The 21,533-nt window shown below is 58.7% G+C and overlaps 8 protein-coding genes across 8 annotated transcripts; 4 read left to right on the top strand and 4 right to left on the bottom strand.

Moving 5' to 3' along the window:
* Positions 1-1,094: 1,094 nt before the first annotated feature.
* On the top strand, positions 1,095-2,196 carry DCS_01023 (uncharacterized protein; the record flags this gene model as incomplete). The annotated part of the gene is made up of 2 exons (XM_040798358.1): positions 1,095-1,197; positions 1,295-2,196. 2 exons carry the CDS (start codon positions 1,095-1,097, stop codon positions 2,194-2,196), a joined length of 1,005 nt encoding a protein of 334 aa, XP_040659241.1.
* Positions 2,197-2,610: 414 nt separating this feature from the next.
* Positions 2,611-5,349, bottom strand: DCS_01022 (ribonuclease P complex subunit Pop1; the record flags this gene model as incomplete). Its single annotated transcript, XM_040798357.1, has 1 exon — positions 2,611-5,349. One exon carries the CDS (start codon positions 5,347-5,349, stop codon positions 2,611-2,613), a length of 2,739 nt encoding a protein of 912 aa, XP_040659240.1.
* Positions 5,350-8,077: 2,728 nt separating this feature from the next.
* DCS_01021 (respiratory complex assembly protein Rmp1) lies at positions 8,078-9,564 on the top strand (the record flags this gene model as incomplete). Its single annotated transcript, XM_040798356.1, has 4 exons — positions 8,078-8,113; positions 8,175-8,198; positions 8,282-8,867; positions 8,963-9,564. 4 exons carry the CDS (start codon positions 8,078-8,080, stop codon positions 9,562-9,564), a joined length of 1,248 nt encoding a protein of 415 aa, XP_040659239.1.
* Positions 9,565-10,012: 448 nt separating this feature from the next.
* On the bottom strand, positions 10,013-11,533 carry DCS_01020 (heat shock 70 kd protein cognate 1; the record flags this gene model as incomplete). The annotated part of the gene is made up of 1 exon (XM_040798355.1): positions 10,013-11,533. One exon carries the CDS (start codon positions 11,531-11,533, stop codon positions 10,013-10,015), a length of 1,521 nt encoding a protein of 506 aa, XP_040659238.1.
* A 207-nt stretch (positions 11,534-11,740) lies between these two features.
* Positions 11,741-11,926, bottom strand: DCS_01019 (uncharacterized protein; the record flags this gene model as incomplete). The annotated part of the gene is made up of 1 exon (XM_040798354.1): positions 11,741-11,926. The coding sequence occupies one exon, from the start codon at positions 11,924-11,926 to the stop codon at positions 11,741-11,743; it is 186 nt and encodes a 61-aa protein (XP_040659237.1).
* A 489-nt stretch (positions 11,927-12,415) lies between these two features.
* On the top strand, positions 12,416-13,233 carry DCS_01018 (uncharacterized protein; the record flags this gene model as incomplete). Its single annotated transcript, XM_040798353.1, has 2 exons — positions 12,416-12,613; positions 12,694-13,233. The coding sequence occupies 2 exons, from the start codon at positions 12,416-12,418 to the stop codon at positions 13,231-13,233; spliced, it is 738 nt and encodes a 245-aa protein (XP_040659236.1).
* Positions 13,234-14,694: 1,461 nt separating this feature from the next.
* DCS_01017 (serine/threonine-protein kinase sid2) lies at positions 14,695-16,866 on the top strand (the record flags this gene model as incomplete). Its single annotated transcript, XM_040798352.1, has 3 exons — positions 14,695-15,313; positions 15,372-16,410; positions 16,506-16,866. 3 exons carry the CDS (start codon positions 14,695-14,697, stop codon positions 16,864-16,866), a joined length of 2,019 nt encoding a protein of 672 aa, XP_040659235.1.
* Positions 16,867-17,928: 1,062 nt separating this feature from the next.
* Positions 17,929-21,016, bottom strand: DCS_01016 (nitrogen response regulator; the record flags this gene model as incomplete). The annotated part of the gene is made up of 3 exons (XM_040798351.1): positions 17,929-19,971; positions 20,175-20,496; positions 20,580-21,016. 3 exons carry the CDS (start codon positions 21,014-21,016, stop codon positions 17,929-17,931), a joined length of 2,802 nt encoding a protein of 933 aa, XP_040659234.1.
* Between the last annotated feature and the right edge of the window lie 517 nt (positions 21,017-21,533).

Below are 21,533 nucleotides of genomic sequence, written 5' to 3'. Positions count from 1 at the left end.
AATCAAGACCGCCAACTTCGCAGCGACAGACCTGTTGTATTTCCCCTTTGGAGTGAGGTTGGCTACTGTGCCAGCCGAGCACGAAGGAAGACTCGCGCTATGAGCCAGAGAAGCCTCCTCTCAAGGAACAATTATTTGGCAGCTTTTAACTTGCCCTGGCGTGATTGTAAATCCACCCTCGGCTCTGAATCTCCAGAGTGAAAGGGATGAAACGCAACTCGTCGAGGGTGGGAGCAAGGTGTACGGCTGTTGTTCGGCAGGAGTTGCTGGCTGCGCACCCGTTCATGAGAGAATTGGAAGTGCACCCCTCGCTTCTTTCGATGGCCAATATTCAGCACCATTTTGTTGCCGACGCACGCGCACGATAATACGTAGCAGCCAGCAGGTTTGTACGCCGAAGGGGACGGTTCGTTGACATTGTGTAAACAGCGAGTCAGGTGACTCAGTACGTCGTCGTGTCACGTCACACGAGGCTTTTTGCGTAGAATCACGCACGTTATGGCCACGTCCGAGCTCCGCCGCTCCTCCCGTGTCTATCAATTGATTCATTCTTTCCCTGCTTTGCATTGAATGATGATGATATAGCATTCTTGGTTCCTTCCGTCGCTGATGGGGCGATTTGCTTAGTGAGCGACTAACCCCGCAGAGTGAATGAATAATCATTAATTATTAACGCGAAATTACCATAAATGGTTACTTCCCGAGCCTCTACTCCGTACCCTTCTCGACCAACCTCCACTGTCCCTCTATTGTCTGTCCCTCAATCCATCCACCGTCAATCCATCCACCGTCAATCCATCCACCATCCATCCATATCCATCCACCCACCCATCCACCCACCCATCCACTCACTGTACAAGTAATTACTGGCAGCGTGGTACTCAGCATCCGCCGTCCTGCCCTGGCACCCATCCATCAGCCAACCTTCCAACACCCCGTCGACTAGTCCGCCGTCGACAACGACGCAACGCAACGCTGCCCGTCAGCGACTCTGCACCCATCACCCTCCGTCTGCCACTTTCGTCACCACTACCGGACGATCGTCAGGAGTGAATCTCGGCTGCTGTTGCAGGCCGTCCGCTTGCCTTGTCTCCATGGATGCGTTCATAGATCCGACCGAGGCGGGCAAGTATCCGCTCATCATCGGTGACGGGCTCTTGGGCAAGACGTCCAACGAAATCTTCACCGGTGTTCGATGTGCGTTCTTTGCTCCCCCGTCCCCTATCCTCTGTTCCTCGTCCCTCGTCCCTCCCCACTCGCCCTGTGCCCCGACTTACGCCACTCACCTGTACAGATAACTACAAGCCGACGCTCTCCTCGACCGAAGCCCCCGGGTATGCCCGCCTCAAACCGTCCGTACCCGGCAAGACGAGCGCATACGACTTGACCTACAATGATGGCGACGCCAAGTATTCCTACAACGGCACCCGAAGCACAGACGACAATCAGTTTGTCCTGCACTTCGACCCTCAACGACAAGCCTTTGTCCTCGACAAGGTCGACTCGACATTCAACATGAATATTACCTGCCTTCCGGGCAACTCGGATGCTCAAAAACTCACCCGCCAATACCCTTCCCTCGAGAGCAGGAAGCTTGATAGGAAAAATGCTACCGCAACGAAGGAGCCGAGACAAAAGACGTCGACGTCGAACGCCAAAGCCGCCCAGTCGAAGCCGCCCAAGCGCAAGCCCGAGAAGAGGCAGCCCCCCCAGGAGGTGGCCTTGTCCCTACCCCAGCCTGAACCGGCGAAGGAAAAGAAGAAGCCGGTGGGTGACTACGAAGAAGAGGATGACGACGACGACGACGATGATGGAGGGCTCGTCATCGAGTTTCCCGGTGGAGAGGCGGCCAAGCATCAGCAAACGGATTTCTCCCCCGCTTTCCCGCCGCCGCGCCGCTTCGACGACTTCATGGACCAGCGTGACTCCGAAGGTGACGCAGACGGCGAGAGTGACGACGATGCCGACATGGAATTCAAGTTGCCAAGCCCGGTTAACGGTGGCGCGAATCACGCGAAGCCCGTAGGAGAAGAAGGGGAGGAAGAGTACGAGTACGAGGAAGTGGAGGAACAGGCGGCCGGCGCGGACATGGAGGATGACCTGGCCAAGGAAATGGAAATCGCCTTTGAGGACTTGGAGAACAGCCAGGCGGGGAGCCCCGATGGTGAAGAAAGCGAGATCTCCGAAGAAGATTAGACCATCTCTGCCGACCTCGCCGCATACATGGTATTCTATTCTGACGACGGATGTAACATGGAGTTTGGAAATACTTGGGCATCGCACGGCGTTGACATAAAGCGTTCGCAGTTTGCAAGCAATTCGGGTTGGCTCGTCCCGGTTGGCTCGATCTGGCAAGACTTGGAGATGGGTTAAAGGGCCAGGTTGGACCTCGAGGTCTGTTCATGTGTATGATGACCAAATAGGCTGCAGGTCAATGGAAGTTTTGATGACGAGACGAGGCATTCGACATATCGCTATGTGGCACGCATATCATTTGAGAGGTTTCATCTGATGCAACGTCCGGTGCAAAATGCCGTGGTGTCGCAGTGTATTCAGTATTCATCTGTATTCTGCCCTAATTACTGGCTGCTTGATGACTACATTCATGCATCACACCGCTTCCCAGCGAGCAAGCCACCCGACGCTCTCACCCGCGTTTCTCACGATGCAGAGTCTCCCCTCCTTGCTGTTCGCACGGACATCTGGCAGCACCTTGTCGAGAGCAAGGCTGCCGATGGCGACGGCGCGGCCGTTGGCAAGGCAGAAGGAGCCTGAGGTGACGAAGCCGACTAGGTCCTTGGCGTCAGGAACAAGCGGGTGGCCGCCGATGTCGCCATGGTTCGGCGGCGGCGGGTTGATGGCGCTCGGGGCCGGCCCTCGCAGGATGGATTGGGCAAGGGCTCTCTCGCGCTGCAGGTATATCGGATCCGCATGTCGAGCTTCCCAGGGTCTCTTGGAGGCGGCGGAATGAGTCGCATGCGACGGCAGGCGTGCAAGCCACTGGGAGCGGAGGTCGTGGGGGAGTGCTGCGACATGGCCCTCGCCCTCGGCAGGGGGCAGCGTCGCAGGTACCTCGGCGCTTGAAGTGGTCGGCGCCGAGATGGGAGCGGAAGGGAGTCTGTAGATCCTGGCGCAGGTCGTGACAACGCCGCGAGCGACGAGGCATATCCGAACTTGGAGAATGGCATTGGGGATGCCGGGTGCCATCGGGGACGGTGACGCAACGAGATGATCGAACGTGGCCTTGGGGGTTTGATTCAGCAGCTTGAGGCCAGAAGGCTCCGTCCTTCCCTTCACCGGGCCAAGCGCCGGCACTTCCTGGTCGAGGTTCATACCATCGACGCTCGCGTCCACCGCGTCACCGTCCTTGTCATTCTCGTCCTTTGGCGGTCCCGGGAGGCCGAAAAGCATCTCGAAATCACACGACAGGCCATCCCCCAGCTCGCCCCTCCTTCCGGCACCGAGATGAACGGTCATCCACTCGGTGCGTTTGCTCTTCGGTCGTCGGCCCCAGGCTGTCTTCCTCTGGCACCGCTGTTCCAGCTCCCAGTCTGCGCCGGCGTCGGTGGCTAGGTAGTCTGCCGGAAACCACGGCTGGCCGCGCTCGAATGCGACCTGGACAGTCTCCTTCAAGCCGCCAGGGCGGGGGTTGAGACCAGAAATCAACGGCACGTGGACGAGGCTGTGCCAGATGGGCAGGATGCATTTCCAAGGGGCCAGAAGGGTCCAGGTGCCCTGGGACTGGATGCTCGAGGCAGAACGGGATGAGAATAAGACGACGGGGATGGGAGGATCGGCTTTCGTGACGTCGAGGAATCTTCCTGCCGTCATGCTTCCTTTCCTCCGGTCGATGGACTTTTGCGACGGGAGACAGGAGGCACGGTGGCGAGCATCTCGGTCAAACAAGGCCGAGGGCTCCAGGCCATCCTCCGCCGGCCAACTCTGCATGGTCTGGAGAAGAGCGAGCTGCGAGTCGGGGTCGTCAGGGAGCACCTGTTTCCTCGGCGGATAACGCAGTCGCGGGTCCTGAATGGAGAAATGCAAGATGGAATTTGCCGGAAGGGCAGCCGGATTCGTCAAGCCCTGGAGCGACTCGAAGAGCTTCGCATGGGCCGACTCGAGTCCATGGCCGGCCGCATGGGGAGCCAAGGTGGCCAAGAGGGCCTCGGTCGATGCCGGCCCGGTGAGGTCGATGGCGCCGATCTCGAAGCGCAAGTCTTCGATGTAAAGCCGTGGGGTTTCCATTTTGGTCCACCGCAGCAGCTCATTAAAGAGCTCTAGGAAGGCCGAGGGGTGGACTCTCAGGTAGACCTGCCGTTGGACCGTTGCCTGCTGCTCGGGATTCGACCCGGGCGACTCTGGATTCCAGATGACGGTGGCAGGACACACGTGACGTCGTTGGCCATTGCCGCCCCTGCTCAACAGGCCAGACCAGGTTCGGGCGCCTCTTTTCCATTTGCCGCCTTTGTCGTTCCAGCACGAGTCTTGCGACAGGCCGACTCTCCTCAGGACCCTCTCGATGCCGACAGGGTTCCCGTAGAGGCCGATGGTGCTCACGTAGCTCATGTCCCAAACCATGGTGCCGCGCTCTCCCTGGGCGCGGTGGGTCGGCCGGTAAATCTTTTCGTTCGGCGTCAAGGGGATGGCGAAGCGCCACAGCGGCTTCTTGGGTTCCGTCATGCGGGCTCTCTTGGCGTGCCACAGGTGCGTCGGCAGCCAGGTCTTGTTGATCTGGCGCCTCCGGAAGCGAGCCGTTGGCTTGGGAGGGTCGTTGAGCTCGTTCCTCCGGATCTTGGGTCTCGGCAGCCGTCCGACGACGGTACGAATCTGCGTTGGGAGCTCCTCGCCTTCTGCTCGGGCGGCTTCCACGAGCTTCCTGCGTCGGATCCGTTGCCGACGGGCGAGGATGCCGAGTCGCTTGGCCGTCTCGGCGCGTATCCGCGCTCTCACCGTCCTCGGCTTCCTCCTCCGCGACTCGACCGTCGGGGTGTTGTCCTCGGCCATCTCCCTTCTCGCCCGGGCGCGGAGCCGTCGTGGGACCTTCTTGGGGTTGTGGCTGGCCGTTCGACGTCGCAAGCCTCGGGGGACCATCTGGAAGGCACGGCCGGTGCTCACAGCTTTGGAGGTCGACATGCTTTGCTCCAACGACTTGATCTCGAACTCGTGGGCGGCGACAAAGGCCTGGAGGTCGAGCTCGCCATCCTTGAGGGCCGCGTCGGCCGGTTGGATGGGGATATTTCGAGCCGTGTTCAGCTTTGCGCGCTTGTGCCGGTGAGCGTTGGCAGCCTGGCCGCCTCCTCCGCCTCCACCGCCGCCGACGCCTCGTCCGCCTGCAGACCTAGAGGCCATGGTGGACGAGGACGAGGAGGATGGGGTCGATGGAAGAATGCAGAGGGGAGGGGACGGAAAGAAAGGCGGTGGCGGATCACAATGTGTGTCGACGCGAGATAGGTCCCCGAATTTCGTGATGGGGTCATTTTTGGTGGGGAACTGATTGGATGTGAGGTGACCATGTCGGTCGACACATGCACACGAACAATACTTACGTGCATGCACGTACAACTCACCTGCATATACTTGCACATTGAGGTAAGGTCAACCTTGCGACGAATAAAACTAATTTGCATGTACAATAATTTACAATTATTCTGCTAACACATGCACATGATGACATATGCTCTCTGCGGAGTATATTTATTACATGAATTTCTGGTATCACAGATGCATCCGCTGCACAAGAATATGACGAAGTACTTGCTTGTACATGACATGGAGAACATGTACATGCAGGTGTTTGGGCTGCGGTGCAGTTGGTTCAAGGAACAAGTAAGTACACAGCACGGACTGCGTTATGCAGGTATGTATTCAGGTCAAGTAAGTAGGTAAGCAAGTAAGTACTAGGTGAACCTTGTCAGTGCACTACTGTAAGTAAATGCATGGACGGTGTACTAATAGTAATAATATCACCCCTGTACGGAGCTGTTGTATGTGTGCTCCGTACCTTAGTACCTACCTAGGTAGGTAGTTGTGTACTTACTTGTACTGTAGGTGCACTTGTTCTCCGTACAGCGCAAGTGCCTACAATCAGGTACAGTAAGCCGGTTGCTGTAAGTACATGTACATGTGCTACTAGGTAAGTACATGTATTACAACGCAAGTATGTACTTACATGTAAGTAATCAGGTGTACAGTGCAACCAAGAATGGAGTACATGTACAAGCAACGCACTCAGTGCAGCACATAACACATAGCAGAAGACATAGCAAGCCAAGCAGTGCTGCACTAACAAATAGTACAGATGCAGCTTACACACGTATTGTACAGCTGCATGTACAGGTATACCCACACCCACCAGTAGTGAGCACAGTAGGCACTTACTGCACTCTTGCAATGCAAGTACAAACCGTCCGACGTGCTGGTCAAAATTTTATCGATAAGAAACCGAATCAGTGGAACGCGGGCGTCCGGGGCATGAATCATTGGCCCGGCTTGATTGGCCAGATGAAACGACTGGTCCACCGACTAGCCCAACCCACTGGAACCCACTGGAACGTGGGCGTCCTGCCACTGGATCTGACGTTGGCGACCGCGGATACTGTACGTGCCTGCTGTCCCCCCGTATCCGTATCTGTGCTCCGTGCTAACCAAAGTTATTAGCTGCACTTATCTCCTCTCGTCCTGTACCTGCATGTACCGCAAACGGTAAACTGCCACCCAACCTACACAGTCCTCTGGGCCAGCCAGCCAGCCCCCCCCCCCAGAACATCGACCCGACTCAGGCAAGGTGTGAACGTGAGCGAGCTGTGCTGCACAACACCAGCATATCACGACATCCCCAATCCGTCGCAACCGACATCCACCACCTACCAAAACACCCAGCACTCCGCCTGGTCCGGCCGGCCCCTGCATCTCCCGCCGCGGCCCGTACGGCTGCACGTTGCAGATCGCATACTTGTACATACCAACTCACGATACGAATGGCTAGCTGCACTGTATTGCTTATACGCACCTCCAAGTACGGAGTACGCAGCACGAAATAGGCTGCATTCGTGCTGATTCCACCAGGCACAGGCACGAGTCGATCGCGCCAGGGGTACGGACGACCGACTAATCTCTGTTCCCCACGACACACCTACCGTCTGTCTGTCTCATCCCGGCCTTTCCTGGCCTTTTCTGGAACCGAACGGCCTCCTCTCCGCGGACCATTGGCCGTCACCCTCACGTTCCCCTACCCTCTCTCCCTCAGCCGGCTTCGTCAGGTGTTTTTGCTCGTCTCATTTGCTGCCGAATCCATCATCAACCATCGCCTCGAGGGCTCCTTCTGCAACCGCTGCCACGTGTCGACGACGGTTCCTGCATCCGGCTGCAGCACCGCCAGCTTTGTCTGTCATCGCCTGCTTCGTGCCCGAGCATCCAACAAAAACGTTCCCTACCCTTTGCTCTCGGTGCAAACCTTCGTTCCATTGCCCCCGACGATTGGGGGTTCCACGCGCAGGGAATGAACCACCCTGCGAGCGGACATTGACATGGCCTCGTTGAGTAAGCCACACTCTCACCTTCACCTTGACCTTCACCTTGCTCCTCGCTCCCTCATCTTCGTTCGCCACCGTCTGTGCCTGAACCATATTTTTTTCGTTTTCGTTTTCGTTTTCGTTTTCGCCAATCCCCCCTCTTTCCTCTCTCCCCCCTCTCCCTCTGACCCCTTCGCCTTTCCCTGGGCTCTCACCCTCGGACGCAGAAAGCAGCTGTTTGCGTCGCCCTTGGCGTCGAATGTTTCAGATCTTGTACGTCAAGTCTTCGATGGACGAACCGAACCCAATGTTTCTTTCTTGTTGAGCTCAAGCTAAGTGGGCGACCGCCATCATACTCACTCATGGCCACCAATTCTCACGACGAGCAATCGCATCACCAACCTCCTCCCCCCCCCCCCCCCTCCACACACACACACACACATCCACACACACACATGCACACACATCCACACACATACGCACACACATTCACATAGGCACACATGCACACACACGTAACGTTGAGGAGCGCGGAGTAGGACGACGTGGTTGCGATCTCGCTAACAATGTATTTTCTACCCACAGTCGGCAAGGGTCGCAAGGTAACTCGCCTCCTTTCTCAACAAAAATTGCCCCGATCACGAAAGCTGACCGTAGAGATAGCCCAGGTTCGAATTACACCTCAAGGTAAGCCCGGCCTCACGTCACGCCGTGCATGGGCCTTGTTGCTCGTCCTCATCACCTTCTTACGCTCCGTCTCCCCCCACTAGATATATGATCTCAACAACGTGCCCCTGGTCTCGGGCAACTCCTTCATCAAATGGCATCTCGCCCACTCCATGCATGCCGATCACCGCGGCCGCACCATCAAGTGCCCGATTGAAAACCACACGGTCAACTATAACTTCAGCAAAATGGTCCCTTCGATTCGAATATCCATCGACAAGAACAACCAACTCCACGACTGCCCCCTCGAGTTTGAGATCGTCCAGGAGTTTGCCGTTGCCGAGAAGATCACCCTCGGTTACGTCAGGCTCAACCTCGCCGAGTATGTCGAGGAGAGCGAGACGTATGCAAAGGACGTCACCTCGCCGCCGCCGCCGAGGAGACGAAGTAGCACCAACAGCATCAGCCCAACCGCCGACATCCCCGCCGAACCGCGCGTGGTCGAGGACGGCATAGTGAGGAGGTATCTCATGCAGGACAGCAAGGTCAACAGCACCCTCAAAATCGGCATCCTGATGGTCCAGATCGACGGCGAGCGCAACTTTGTCGCACCCACCTTGAAGTCCGCCCCTGTCTTTGGCGGTATTGCCGGCCTCGTGGCCCCCGAGCAGGTGGAAGCCGACGCGGGTCGTACGTTTCTCCACCCCACTTGCGTCCTACCATCACCACTGCTTCACCATCCCCTTCCACTCTCTGCCACCCGTCGCTGACGCCTTCTCCCGCAGCGCTGCCCAACATAGCCAAGGGGCGAGACTTGGCCGAGGTTCAAGACTTGTATCGCCGCACCCTCGCCGCCTCCTGGACCCGCTTTCCATCCGAGCTCCCTGCCGATGAGTGCATCGAAGACATCTTCTCCGGCGGCAACGGCTGGAAGACGAGGACGGACAGCAACAACCAGGCCGACACTGACGACGAGGACGATGAAGGGGAACTTGGCCAGGATACCATTCGACCCAGCCAATTCCGTCGCCTCGCCCTGTACAACCAGAGCCACCACAGCCGCCGGAGCAGCCGTCACCAGCGCAACCAGAGCTCCTCGAGCGAAAAGAGCGTCTCAACTGTCATGGGACGTGGCCCTGGCAGTGTCGGCCCCGGAAGCACCATCAGCGCCGCGCGGCGAGCTGCGCGCATCGCCCCCCGCGACGACGGCCGCAACGACGACGCCGCAAGCCTTCGGAGCGGAAAGAGCCTGGGCAGCCTGGCTCCGACGCAGGGGAGCAGCAGCGACGGAGAGCGGGAGGTGGGCATGAGACGCGTCAAGGAGCTTCCAGAGTCGGACTTGCGCGATGATTTGGTTGCCTGGAAGCTGCCGGGTGTGACGACGTAGCGTCACTCTGCGAAGCCTGCGCCGGCGGGGAGGTGCCCCATCCACCTGTTGATCGAATTGATATCTTGTACTTTATTGCTTGTCGCACATAACCTACAGCGAGCCAATCTGATTGTTCATCTATTGTTTCCTTCTCTTCTCCCTCCTCGTTCCCCACGCAAACTTGGCCCATGCCCTTTCTATGCCGTACCATTAATGAAACCATTCCTTGCCTTCTATTCCATATTGGCATGTGCGTCCGTGAATGACACGCACCGCTCTAGTGTCTAGCAGAGTGACATGTGAAACGAAACGACTAGTTTTGCCCCCTGATAGATTCACTTTCACCCGTCAGCCCCCGTCCACGACCCCGACTGCCATGTCGCAATATACAACAGAGAGAAACCCGCGGGTTCATGAAAACCCTTAACAAAAAAAAGGAGGCGATGCGTCAAATCGTACTCGCAGCCTACGGAGCAGCCAGGGTTCCGCGAACGCCGCCCTTGCCGCCGATTTCTCGAGCCGTCACGGTGACGGACAGGTCAGCGGCGACGTTGATGGTGATCTCTACCTTGGCGCCCTTCTTGACGCCCTTGATGCCGGCCTCGGCGAGCGGCTTTCCGATCTTCCAGATCTTCTCACGCTTGTCCTCTTCCTCCTCCTCCTCCGAGTCGTCGTCCGAGTCGTCGTCGTCGCCGTTTGCGACGGCCTTGGCCTTGGGCTCGGGCTTGGTGACCTTGATGTGGGTGCCACCCTCGACGACGTTGACGAGAACGTCACCGCCCAACTTGGGGGCGTCAACGTGAACGATGCGCCGGGCCGGCACCGCCGTCTCGGCCTGCATGATGGGCGTGAAGACCTGCTCGCCGTTGGGGCCGGTGGCGACGACGCCGATGGCGTTCGTGATGTGCTTCACCGTCGTCACGCATGGGTGCGTCGATTGCTCAATGTCGACCGCCTCGTACTCCTGGATCAGGGACGCCTGCAGAGCGGCGCCGCGGGCGAGGAGCTCGGACGGGTTGATGGCCGTCGCGCTCGTCGCGGGGGCGAGGATCTGCGTCGTCTCCGGGAAGATGGCGCGAAGATTGTTGGCGATGCGGGGCGTGTGCGAGGTGCCGCCGCACATGATGACCTCGTCAATGTCCAAGACGTCGAGGCCGGCCTTCTTGACAACACTCTCCACCAGGCGGTTGAAGCCTTCAAAGACCTTTCTGCCGACCATTTCGTACCGTATCCTGTTGATCGTGGTGGAGAAGTCGATGCCGTCGGCCAAGCTCTCGACGCTGAACTGGGCGTTGGTGCCCAGACTGAGGGCCTTCTTGGTCGACTCGGCCTCCTGCCGAAGTTTGGCCAGGCTCCTGGGGTTGGTTCGAGGGTCGGCGCTGTGCTTCTTGGTGAACTCCTTGGCGAAGTGCTCCATGAGAGCGTCGTCGAGGTGGACGCCGGCAAACTCGAAATCGTGGACGGTGGCCAGGATGGTGTACATGCCACCCCGGGAGGCAATGACGGCCACGTCGGAGCGGGTACCGCCAAGATCGGCGACGACGATCATCTTGTCCTTGCCTTCGTCAGACTCGACCCGCGCATCATAGGCAAGAACGGCGGCGACGGGGTCGGAGATGAGTTGCAGGACCTCGATGCCGGCATCGTTCGCGGCCTTGCTCAGGGCCTCACGATGCTTGTCGCTGAAGTTGGTCGGCACCGTGATGACGGCCGAGGTGACCTTCTTGCCGAGATAGTCGGAAGCGGAACCGACAAGACGTCGCAGGTACCGGGTAGAAGCGTCGCCGATGGAGACGGTGGACGGTTTTGAGGCCTCGTCGCCGTCGGCAGCCTTGTCCTGGATGGAGAAGGAAACGGCGCCGGAGATGTCCTTGGGGTGGGCGGCGGCGTGGCAGTGGGTGGGATCGATGGATTTAAAGCTGCTGCTGGTTAACAAGCCGAATCGAAGTGAGGCGGCGTCGTCGGCCGGGATCAAGGTCAACAACATACTCGTTGCCAAGGAAGTCTCGGAAGTATGCGACTGTGTTGGTGGGGTTCCGGACTAGGAAGGCCTTGGCTTGGGCACCGTAGTACTCATCACCGTCGGCATACGACAGGACGGTAGGGATTTGCCTGTCTGTTCGGCCACGCCAGCAGGCTTGTCAGTACGGATGCAGGACGAAGAAAAGGGGAACGGGCGGCGAAGCCTCCTTGATCAAGTCGACGCTCTGCTCCGGAAGAAGGAAGGGTTGGGGCACTTACCGCCATCCTCGTTGGCGATGACTTCCGCTTTGTCGTCAACCGTGTATGCAATCGAGCTGTTCGAATTGCCGAACGTGATGCCAATGACAACCCGGTCCGCCGGCTCGGGGCCGGCCTTGACGGCCGTGCTTGGAGACATCCGGTACAAGGTGTAGAGCTGAAACGGAACAAGGACGAGGTTTGGGAGTACGGCGGCGGGAGGACGGGAGAGTGGTCCTGCTGTGTTCCGAGTGCTGCCGTGTGAGGGAGAAGTCGGAAGACGGTGGAAGAGTGAACTCAGTTGATCGTTGGAAGGATGAATGGATGAACGGATGGATGGACGGATGTGGTGGGGAATTTTGTCTCCTCGAACATCATGAAAAAAAAAAAACGCCAGCTCCCAAGAATTAGAGAATTGGCAGCCAAAAATTGGACGGCTGCAGGTTTCCCGCCAATTCCCCACAATTTTATGCCATCCCACCATTGACGATTGGGCATGACAGTGGGGCTGGGTGAGTGCACCAATGATATTGATCGATCCCATGGGCAATTGATTCATATTCTGTAGCCTTGCGAATGCTTCAAGTAGACTCCTGAGTTTCGACCAGAAGCAGAGTGAAGACTCCCCTACCCCCGCCACCACCCCGCGATGGCCTCTGGTGCTGTATTCGTCCTCCCGGGCGACGAGGTCGACGCCTCGCTCGTCCCCTCGCATGCCAAAAAACCACTGCGTCTAGGCCCTGGTCTGCGTCTCGTGCCGCCCAACGAGATTCTCCCGACGCTGGCGGGCCAGCTCATCAGCGATAGGCAAAAGAATGCGATGCGCGTTGAGACATCGGCGGGAAGGGTAGGCATCTCGCTCCGGCTCCACCTGCGCCGGGCGCCGGGCACCAGGCATCAGGAACGCGGCTGACAGAGAAGAAACAGTACATCCCGCGTGTGGGCGAGCTCGTCATCGGGACCGTCCACAAGAGCACCGCCGACGTCTACTACGTCCACCTCTCCGACCATACCGCCCCCGTACTCCTCCCCCAGCTCTCCTTCGAGGGTGCATCAAGAAAGACGCGGCCGGTGCTCGCCCCTGGCGCCCTCGTCTACGCCCGCGTCAGCCTCGCCAACAAGCACATGGATGCCGAGATCGAGTGCGTCTCGGCCGCGACGGGCAAGTCGGACGGCCTCGGTCCCCTCAGTGGTGGCATGCTCTTCCATATATCGCTCGACATGTCGCGTAGGCTCATGATGCCGAAGCCGGCTGAGGCTGGCAAGGTCGTTGTTCTCGATGAGCTGGCCGGCCTTGGTCTTCACTTCGATACAGCCACGGGCAGGAATGGCAGGTTTTGGGTCGACAGCGACAATGTCAAGACGGTCATGGCCGTCGGCAAGGCCATCCAGGAGACGGACAAGAAAAGGTTGGCTGTGGAGGAGCAGAAGAAGCTTGTGAGGCGGCTCATCAAAGAACTGAGCTAAATGGCCGTGGACCTGCCAACCCTTTACCGCCGGACTTGACAAGCGCGGCATGATGTCGATCAGTAACGTCGACTTGCTTGGGAGCAGGACGTTGATTGATGACCAGTCACCAGAGTCGATCGGCCAGCAGTTCACGCGGGTCAGAACGTGGAAGGTAGCGCTCTCCGTGCGAGGAGCAAGCACTGCGGCGACCGAAAAGCCAGGCCGCGACCAACTCGACAAGCCAGCCGACTGTTGGATCTCGCGTGTGCTCTCCTGGCAACGTCGATTTCATGGTCAACGACGTCGGCCGATAAGACGAAACCGCGAATGGCCAACTAAGGCCAGCGATGCGCAACATATGGTTGGAATGACCAGAAGTCGGAGTAGGGATTTGACGAGACGACGAGTATCATGTGCTCCTGCACATACGACATACATCGTATGGGTGCTCTCCGTACTCCGTACATGCGGTCGTAATTGCTCGAGTATGTACGGAGTACTCCGTAACACTACATGTACTGTACGCAGTCCATGCACACGGAGTACTTGCCTGTACGCGCGTACTGGTACACATCCATATGTACTCCGTACCAACAAACACTTTTATCTAATAGGAACCTTTGGAGTCTGACTGCCTCCCTTGCAGGAGCACGAATCAGAGGAAACAAACACACTTGAATGCAGTAATTATTCTTGATGCCCAATACGCCGAGGTATAGCGGCAGTAGCTTGTACATATTTGCATGTATCGAGACTAACGGCGCACGGGCCGCTGCTGCCCGCACGGTGCCGCGGTTGGTGCCTGGAGGTTGACATTGTTGGTGGTCGACCGATGATTTGCAGTCAGCTAGCAGACAGCACCAACTGCTGATGAGTGGTATCGAAACAGGTGTATACAGTACATGAGTGGTACATGTTTGTGCCAGCTGTTGGTGTTAGCTACTAGGCACAGGTACCTTAGCAGGTACTGGTGCGGGCTGGCACTCGCTACAGTGGCTAGCGAGCGGCACCTACCCGACTGTTGCCCCTGCAACGGTGTTGACTTAGCAGCCCCTCCGCCCAATGACGAAGCGCCATAACACCCCAAGCCGCTGCCCAGACAGGTGAACTGAAGTTCAGCGTTCATGCAACCCCATCATCCTACCTCCCTCCCTCCATCCCGCCCTTCCTCCCTCCTTCTCCTCCTCCCCTCCTGCTTCACTTCAACCCGCAGAAGCAAGCAAATACGCGCGGTCACAAACTCTTCTCCTCTCGAGCCTCTTCGCGTTAATTGTCTTTACCATTCATCGCACGCCTTGCGCATCGAGCCGCACACGGTCGGTCCGTACAGGCTCCCCGTCCCGAAACACTCGGACGCCGACCTCACGTCGGTCTAGCACCCGAGTGCGCAGGTGGTCTCGCTCGTAACAGCACCATCCTGTGCGCCTTTCTGTCGAGTTTTATCTTGAATCGACGCCCCGTTCGGCAGCCGTTGCAGCCATGGCCAGCTTCATGGCCAACTTCTTCCCGGGCGCCAAGGACAAGTCGTCGGCTACCACCGCTCCCCGCCCTTGCACGCCGAGCAAGAAGGCCACCGACGGCAGCGGCAACAGCAACAACTCGGTCCTCAACCCGCCCAGCACACCTCACGGCAGCCCAAGCAAGAAAACGATCCCACCCGGTGCTCATGACTTACCGGCTGCCTTTGAAACGGCAATGACGCTCAACGGCGCCGCCGGCTCCGACGCCCATCCACGGCTGACCCGTCCTCAGACTGCTGTCAAGCCTCTATCTCCCGGCAAGACCAATGTGCAGCCGCCCGAAGATTCCAGCCTTTGTGCCGACGAGAGCATCATTCACAAGGCGACCGCACCTGCTTCCGCGAGCCAACTAAAACGCCAGGGCCAGGAGAACACGCCGCCGTCCCGGCTGGCGGGCACCGACTCCCCCCATCAGCATAACCACGCTGCCCTGTCTCGACAGCAGCACTACGAACCCCGCGAGTCCCCCATGGTGCCGGTGGCGAAAAAGTTCAACACAGCTCGAGCGTTGACGGCCGAGCAGCGCGAGTTGCTCAACAAGCCAAACGTTAAGAGACTGGTCAACGTGACTCAGCTCTGTCAGTACACTCCCTCCTTGGCTGTGTAGAAGTTCTTCGCTGACGACCCTGCTCCCAGACTTCCTAGATTACTACTTTGATCTCCTCACATATGTTGGCGCGAGGCAGAGTCGACTGGCCGCATTCAAGGCCGAGTACCCGCCGCCGCCCGAGACGGACGAGCGTGCCCATAACCAGATGTGGTCCAAGTACACGGGACGGGAGCGTGCGAATCTCCGCAAGCGTCGCGTGCGTCTTCGACACGGCGACTTCCAGATCCTCACTCAAGTCGGCCAAGGCGGCTACGGCCAGGTCTTCCTCGCCCAAAAGAAGGACACGCGCGAGGTCTGCGCGCTCAAGGTCATGAGCAAGAAATTGCTCTTCAAGCTCGACGAAATCCGTCACGTCCTCACCGAGCGCGACATTCTCACTTCGGCCCAGAGCGAATGGCTCGTCCGGCTGCTGTACTCTTTTCAGGACGACAAGAGTATCTATCTTGCCATGGAGTACGTGCCCGGCGGCGACTTCCGCACCCTGCTTAACAACACGGGTGTCTTGTCCAACCGACATGCTCGCTTCTACATCGCCGAGATGTTTTGCGCCGTCGACGCTCTGCACAAGCTCGGATACATTCACCGCGACCTCAAGCCCGAAAATTTCCTCGTCGACTCGACCGGTCATGTGAAGCTGACTGATTTTGGTCTCGCCGCCGGCGTCTTGGCCCCGTCAAGGATCGAGTCGATGCGCATCAAGCTTGAACAGGCATCCGAGACGACGGTGCCGTTTGGTAAGCCCATCAGCCAACGTACGGTGGCCGAACGTCGCGAGAGCTACCGTAACATGCGCGAAAACGACGTCAACTACGCCAAGTCTATTGTCGGATCGCCCGACTACATGGCCCCTGAAGTTCTTCGAGGGGAGGAGTACGACTTTACGGTCGACTACTGGAGTTTGGGATGCATGCTTTTCGAGGCACTGACGGGTTTTCCCCCTTTCGCCGGCGCCACGGCCGACGAGACGTGGCGAAACCTCAAGCACTGGAAGGATGTGCTCAAGCGTCCCGTGTGGGAGGACCCCAACTATTTCCTGAGCAACCGTACCTGGAACTTCATCACAACGTGAGCAACACCTCCGCCCGTCCTTGGCTCCCCCGTCCGCACTCCTTGTCCGATCGCTCCGCATCCTAACGTGCTCTTGCTGACCCGAAAACCAGCTGCATCAACTCCCGCACCCGTCGCTTCTCCAACATCAAGGACATATACGGTCACCAGTACTTTGCCGAAGTAGATTGGGAGACGCTGCGGCAGACGCGCGCCCCATTTGTCCCCGAGCTGGACTCGGAGACGGACGCAGGCTATTTTGACGACTTCAGCAACGAAGCCGACATGGCCAAGTACAAGGAGGTGCACGACAAGCAAGCGGCCCTCGAATCCATGGCCGATCGCGACGACGAAATGAGCAAGAGTCTGTTTGTCGGATTCACCTTTCGCCACCGCAAGCCCGCTGGAGAAGACGGCGGCAGCCCTCGCAAGCGGATTCCGGCCCCGGACGACACGTTTGGCACAATGCTGTAGAGCGAGCAGCCATTTTCGGGACGAGATTGGCGAGTGTTCATGTCTCGCCGTACCATGGTGCTGTGACATGCGGAGGGGGGGGACGGGGGGGTGCATTCCAGGAGCTCGTGCTTTGATATTTTATGTTCTTCCTTGATTCATTTCCAGCATTCGGATCGCGCCTCACGGAGATGCAGATTTGCTCGCATGGAGGGTTGTCTGGAGTTTGCGAGCAGGAACAAAAGGCTAGGCGAAATTGGCATTGGGGTTGGATATGATCAAGAAGGCAGGCGCATGGTCGCATGCGAGCCGGTCTACGAGCGAGTACAGGGTGGCAGATGACTTGCCGCCGTCGTACCATGGAAGCATTCGGGGGCAACCATCATGGGCCGTCGAGTGCCCCTCTTTACTCTGGATTCATTAGGTGCACGGGAAGCTGCTGATAGGATACATGTATAATGTAAAAATTTGAAGTTCATTACTGCGTAAGTGCCTGATCCCTCTGATATGCCCCGAAAATTTCCGACAGATATCTGCTGGGACGACCGACCCTGTCTGTCATCCATAAATGAATGAACGTCACCACGGTGACGTCCAATCAAGTGCAAATGGGAGGGAGACAGGAAATGCAGGAGCCTCATCCGCATATACCGTACCTTCCAGCGTCTCATAAAATCAAAAAGGTAGGAAATTTGCCTCATCGTTGCAATGGCAATCTTATGCGTCCACGGCACCCGCCCGTCATGATGCATGCAACATCCATACATCATCATCACCTGGTTCCGCTTGTCATTCCACAATCCGTCCGCTATGTACTGCATCCCAAACATGGCCTCATCAAGCCTCGCCGCCCATGCAGTTGATGCAGATGATTATGCTCCCAAACACTCAAAATAGATGGCCAACTTGATGTTAACAACGATGCCGGGAAGTTTAAACTAATGAAATGAGGAATGTAAAATATCAACCGCTTCGCAAAGAAAGAATCAGACAAAGAACAGACAAGGCGAAGGTGAGTGCCAGGCGGATGAGAGGAAGAGTCGGATATCTCCAGGGCAAGCCGACGATGCCTTTCCTTCAGCCTCAAAGGCTCATGGTTAGCCATTCCCACTCCTGTGGTCTTGTCGAGGCTCCTGTATTGGGTCGGTGGGGGGCCATGGGCATGACGCTGTTGGACGAGATCGGCGAGCCGTGGCTCACGCCGTCAGGCGAAATCGGCGAGTCCTGGCTAACGCCGAAGGAGCTGGACATGAGGGTGCCAGATATGGAGCCAATGTTGGACGGGTGGCCGAACGAGCGGGCGATGGTTTGAGGGATGACCGTCTCGCCGGAGGCGTTGACGTCCATCCGCGTGGAGGCATCGGACCCCGTGTTCTCGTCATTTCTTCGCTGCCGCTTCGACGAGGACGAGGCGGTCGGCGTATGAGAAGCAGACGAAGCACCAGGCCCAGGATTAGGCTTGAAGGGGGCCGCGGCGATGGGAACGGCGCCTTTCACACCGGCGGTACCAGCAGCTGATGCCAGGTTACCAAACTGGGCGGCTGGCGTGCCGCCAGCCTTGCTGGTTCCTGAAATGGGATGACCCATGACCCTTCTCGAAGGTGGCGAGGTCGTGCCCGGCTGGCTGGCGTTCTTGGACGCGGCGCCCGTGGTCGACATGTGAAGCGAAGAGCCCTTTCGGGGTGCGACGCCCGCACTGGACGCCATGTTGTTTTTCCTCGACTTGCCGCCGGACCCAAGGGAGCTGTTGCCGCCCGTGCCACGGTTTCTCTTCTTGATGAAATCAGTTTTCAAGCTCAGGGGCCGGACAACACCGTGCAGCTTCAGGAAGAGGCCGCAGGCGTTGCATAGAGGTTGGCCTTCCGGATTGCGTCGCCACAGCGGAGTCGTCTGGGTGAAGCAGTTGGTGCAGCTGGTCGTCGACGAACCCTCCTGGTTCCCTCCTGCAGGCGGCAGATTGGTCGAAGAGGTGCGCTTGGGGACGAGCGGCGAGGTCGCACGGCTGGCGGCCGCAGAGGAGTGGCCAGACTTGGCGGCCGGCACATCACCCCCAGGCGAGGTTGGCAGCGACTGGGCCATCTGCTCCGAGGTGCCGTGCGTCGTTGCCAGATGCGAAGGGGTCGAGGCATTCCGGGGAATCTTCTGCTGAGCGTCGTCTTTCTGGCGGAAGGACTGCGAGCGAGATCGAGCGAGGGCATTGCCATCCCGTTCGCCACTGCTCTCGACGTACTCGGTTGTGCTTCCGCCGATGGTCACTTGCTTCCGCGGCGGCCCACCCGGGAAGCGCGCGGCTCGGGTGCTGAACTGGCCAGGAAGAGAGGCATCCCATCCCATGGAGCCGGAGCCGGCTTCGTCTACGGCTGGCAAGTAGTCGCTTTGCATCGGCATGACGCGGTCGTCGGTCATGTTCGATTCGTCCTCGTCCGAGTCAGCGCCGAAAGAGAACATGCTCGTGTCCTGGCGCACGGACACGCTGGGGTTCGCGCTCTGGTTGTCGGGCCGGAACACCTGGGCGGGGTCGATGTGGGAAAAGGAGCTCGGCGCGGTGCCGTAGGCCGAGACGGTCGTGGCGGATTCGGCCACGGTGGGCATGTACATGCCGCTTCCGCCGCTTGCGTTGCTGTACATGAACTGCTGGCTCTGATCCACGGAGGTCCCCATGTTCTGCGAGTCAGGCTGACGGTAGGCTGACGACTGCTGCTGCCCAACAGCCTGCGAAGCGAAGTAGAAGGCGTCATTTTCCATCAAAGGAAGCGGGGTCGAGTTTGTCGACTGAAATGCGGATCCGGAAGGAGAATAGAGGTTGGCGGCGTAATTCATAGGGGCGGCGGAAGGGTTGTTGTACATGGAAGAAAAGGCGCCGGTGGGTATCATGGGGGACGACGAGGGAGAGAAGGAGAAGTGCTGCGGAACAGGCCCGGTCGAACCGGCGACGGGGTCGTCCATGAAGGTGTCCAGGTTGAAAAGCATGCTGGAGTTGCCGCTGGCGATTGCCTGCTGCTGCATGGCGATGGGGGAGGTGCCATCGAGAGAGAAGGCCGGGAGCGGGATGTCGACGTCGTGGTTCAGGGTGCCCCTGTCGACGGCGGCCATGGTAGGAGAGAAATCGGCGGGGCGCTTTCGACTCTGGTGATGGAATATCAGCATCCGACGGCAACGGGAAAATAGAGTCGCGCTCGACAACGTGACAGAAGGCATGTAGGGAAGGCACGGAACATCGACAGGCAGGGAAGGGAGAGCAGAGCAGAGGATGAAGGCACGGCAATGCAATATCGTGCCGTGGTGCGGCAGAGGCGGAGGATGATCGGGTTTGAGAGGGCTGCACTCACCCGACGCTCATCGATGCTCGTTTTGCGAAGATGGCGAGTGACATAGCCAAACTCGTCATCCCGACCCCGCTGAGTGTGAGGCACGGACTGAGGGACAAAACAGGTGTTGTCGGACTCTCGGCGTGATTTGATGGGGATGAACGACGGTCTCGATGGGTCGTTGGCGAACTCGGAAGGCGGGGGAGACATGAAGCGGATGGGGGCGCCGGTCTCGAGGAAGTCGTCGACGTTCATGGACTCTAGGCCGCCGTCATTGTACTCGGACGTCTTGCGCAGCTGCGCAATTCCGCTCGGCGCATTCTGGGACGAATGTCGGGCGGGCCTGCGAACAACAGACCATCATCAGCATGGAACTCGAGAGAGCAGGAAGTGCCCAGGGGTGGACGGCTCTTGGTCAGTGCACACCTGTTTTCCGGTTTCCCAAGCGTCTCCTGGTCCGCCCGCTGTTCTTCCGACTGCGTCTTCTTGCGCATGGAGAGTGCCATCATACGCCAGGTCAGGTTCTCCATGCGCCGCTGGTTGGGGAGCCGCTCCTTGGTGGTCTTGAAGAACTTCCAGACCTGGGTGGCGAGCGGGTCGTCGACCTTCATCTGGTCGACGCTCAGGGGCGCGTCGTGGAGCGAGGGAAACAAGGCTGCGTCGAGCAGGCCAGAAGTGTCATCGCGGTCGTCCTTGAGCCCGTCGGCGACCGAGGAGGGGGCTGCGTCGCGAGGGAGGTTGTGGGGGGCGCCGGCGACGGCAGGGCCGCCGATTCGGGTCTCGGGTCGGCGCGGGAAGCGATAATCGTGCTCCGTCGTGGTGGGATCCATGGCGACGACGGGCCTTGAGTTGGTCGTGGGCATGTCGGTGGGCCAAGTCGAGCGTCGTGGCGATGGCCGACAAGATGAAGCGAACCCGCCAGAAGAGGCAAAATGCGGAATGCGGAATGCGCTGCGTGCGGCCGGACAGGGACAGGACGGTCGGTATATGAACGGAGGCGCACGGCGACGGGAGGAGAGGAGGCAGGGGCCGGGAGAGCGGAAATGAAGCGTGCGAAGGTATGTATTCGCAGCGGAGCGACGACGGGTGGTTGTTGATGATGGGGGAGGGGGAGGGAAATCTCGGATGACAGAAGTTGTTGGCTTCAGCGCTCAAGACCCTCCTCCGTGCTAGTAAGTTTTTTTTGGGTGCGACGAGTCGCCGAAAGTCCGGCTGGGGCGGGCGGGTCTGCACCCAGCTTGCGCTGCTGGACCTCGGAAATAGGAACGATGACCGGCTGGTCCTATCGTCCGTCGGCACTCTGCATCGGAGAGTAAAAAGGCGCTGTGACGGATGACCCCTTTGGGTGCCATGCATGAATGGAAAGGGTGTAGAGACAGG

The sequence above is a fragment of the Drechmeria coniospora genome, chromosome 01 (assembly GCF_001625195.1).
Source record: "Drechmeria coniospora strain ARSEF 6962 chromosome 01, whole genome shotgun sequence".
In the NCBI taxonomy this organism is placed as follows: Eukaryota; Fungi; Ascomycota; class Sordariomycetes; order Hypocreales; family Ophiocordycipitaceae; genus Drechmeria; species Drechmeria coniospora.
The sequence above is the reverse complement of the archived record's forward strand: the minus strand, read 5'-3'. Positions and strand labels throughout refer to the sequence as shown.